General features: G+C 41.3%; 1 protein-coding gene across 1 annotated transcript in view; it reads right to left on the bottom strand.

The window, feature by feature from the left end:
* Window positions 1–46: 46 nt before the first annotated feature.
* The window catches only part of LOC106511764 (stabilin-2), a gene marked incomplete at its 3' end in the record, with an annotated part of 2,521 nt that continues 1,780 nt past the window's right edge, over window positions 47–787 (bottom strand). The window contains 1 exon segment of the mRNA XM_014000503.1: window positions 47–171. Coding sequence (XP_013855957.1) covers window positions 47–171 — 125 coding nt within the window.

The raw sequence follows: 787 nt of genomic DNA, 5'->3' as shown, positions 1-787 counted from the left end.
TGTGTGTGTGTGTGTGTGTGTGTGTGTGTGTGTGTGTGTGTCTGACCGGCAGCTCAGAAAGGGGGTTCCTGGAGTCTTCTGGAAGCCTTTAGGACATGGGACCAGCAGGGAGATGCTGCAGGACTGACAGGCTGTCTGTGTTTTTAATGTTGTCGTGTTGAAACAAAAGTTCTGACACAAACAAACACAATTCCATTAAAATGCTGATAAATTTAATTTCTCAGATTCCAGAGAATCCATCATCTTTCTCCAGAACCTCTTCATGATTGTTTTCTGTTTTCATTCTTCAAACTGAATCAGTTGGACTTTGGTTCTGAGAAAGAACCCGACACAAACTGAGGTCTTCTGAGACATTGACAGTGGTGGACAAAGTCCGTGTCCTTACTTGAGTCAAACTACTGATCCAAAGGTACAATATTACCCAGTAAAATTAAAAGTTCTGTCAAATTATGACTGAAGTAACCCGGTCATGTTTAATACTTGAAACCGATCTGTCCCTTATGTTTTCAGCCTGTCCACCAGTCCCAGACTGAATATGAAATCCTGCCAGACTTTGTGGGATTTGAGTTTTTAAAACAGGCCGGTCCATTGTTTGTCTGGGATCAGCTGCAGTCAGTCTTCTTTAAGAGGCTGCTACAAATTTTTTGCAAACGTTATATATTGTTGGGGCTCATTATACAGGTAAACATCCAAAGGTATGCTGTATGTTGACATGTATGTACTTAACATACAGTACCTATACCTAGTGTACCTGTACTTAACATACCTATACCTACAACCCCTGGCA

The sequence above is a fragment of the Austrofundulus limnaeus genome, unplaced genomic scaffold (genome assembly GCF_001266775.1).
Source record: "Austrofundulus limnaeus strain Quisiro unplaced genomic scaffold, Austrofundulus_limnaeus-1.0 Scaffold3189, whole genome shotgun sequence".
Taxonomy (NCBI): domain Eukaryota; kingdom Metazoa; phylum Chordata; class Actinopteri; order Cyprinodontiformes; family Rivulidae; genus Austrofundulus; species Austrofundulus limnaeus.
Note: the sequence above shows the minus strand (reverse complement) of the source record. Positions and strands in the feature narration are given on the sequence as shown.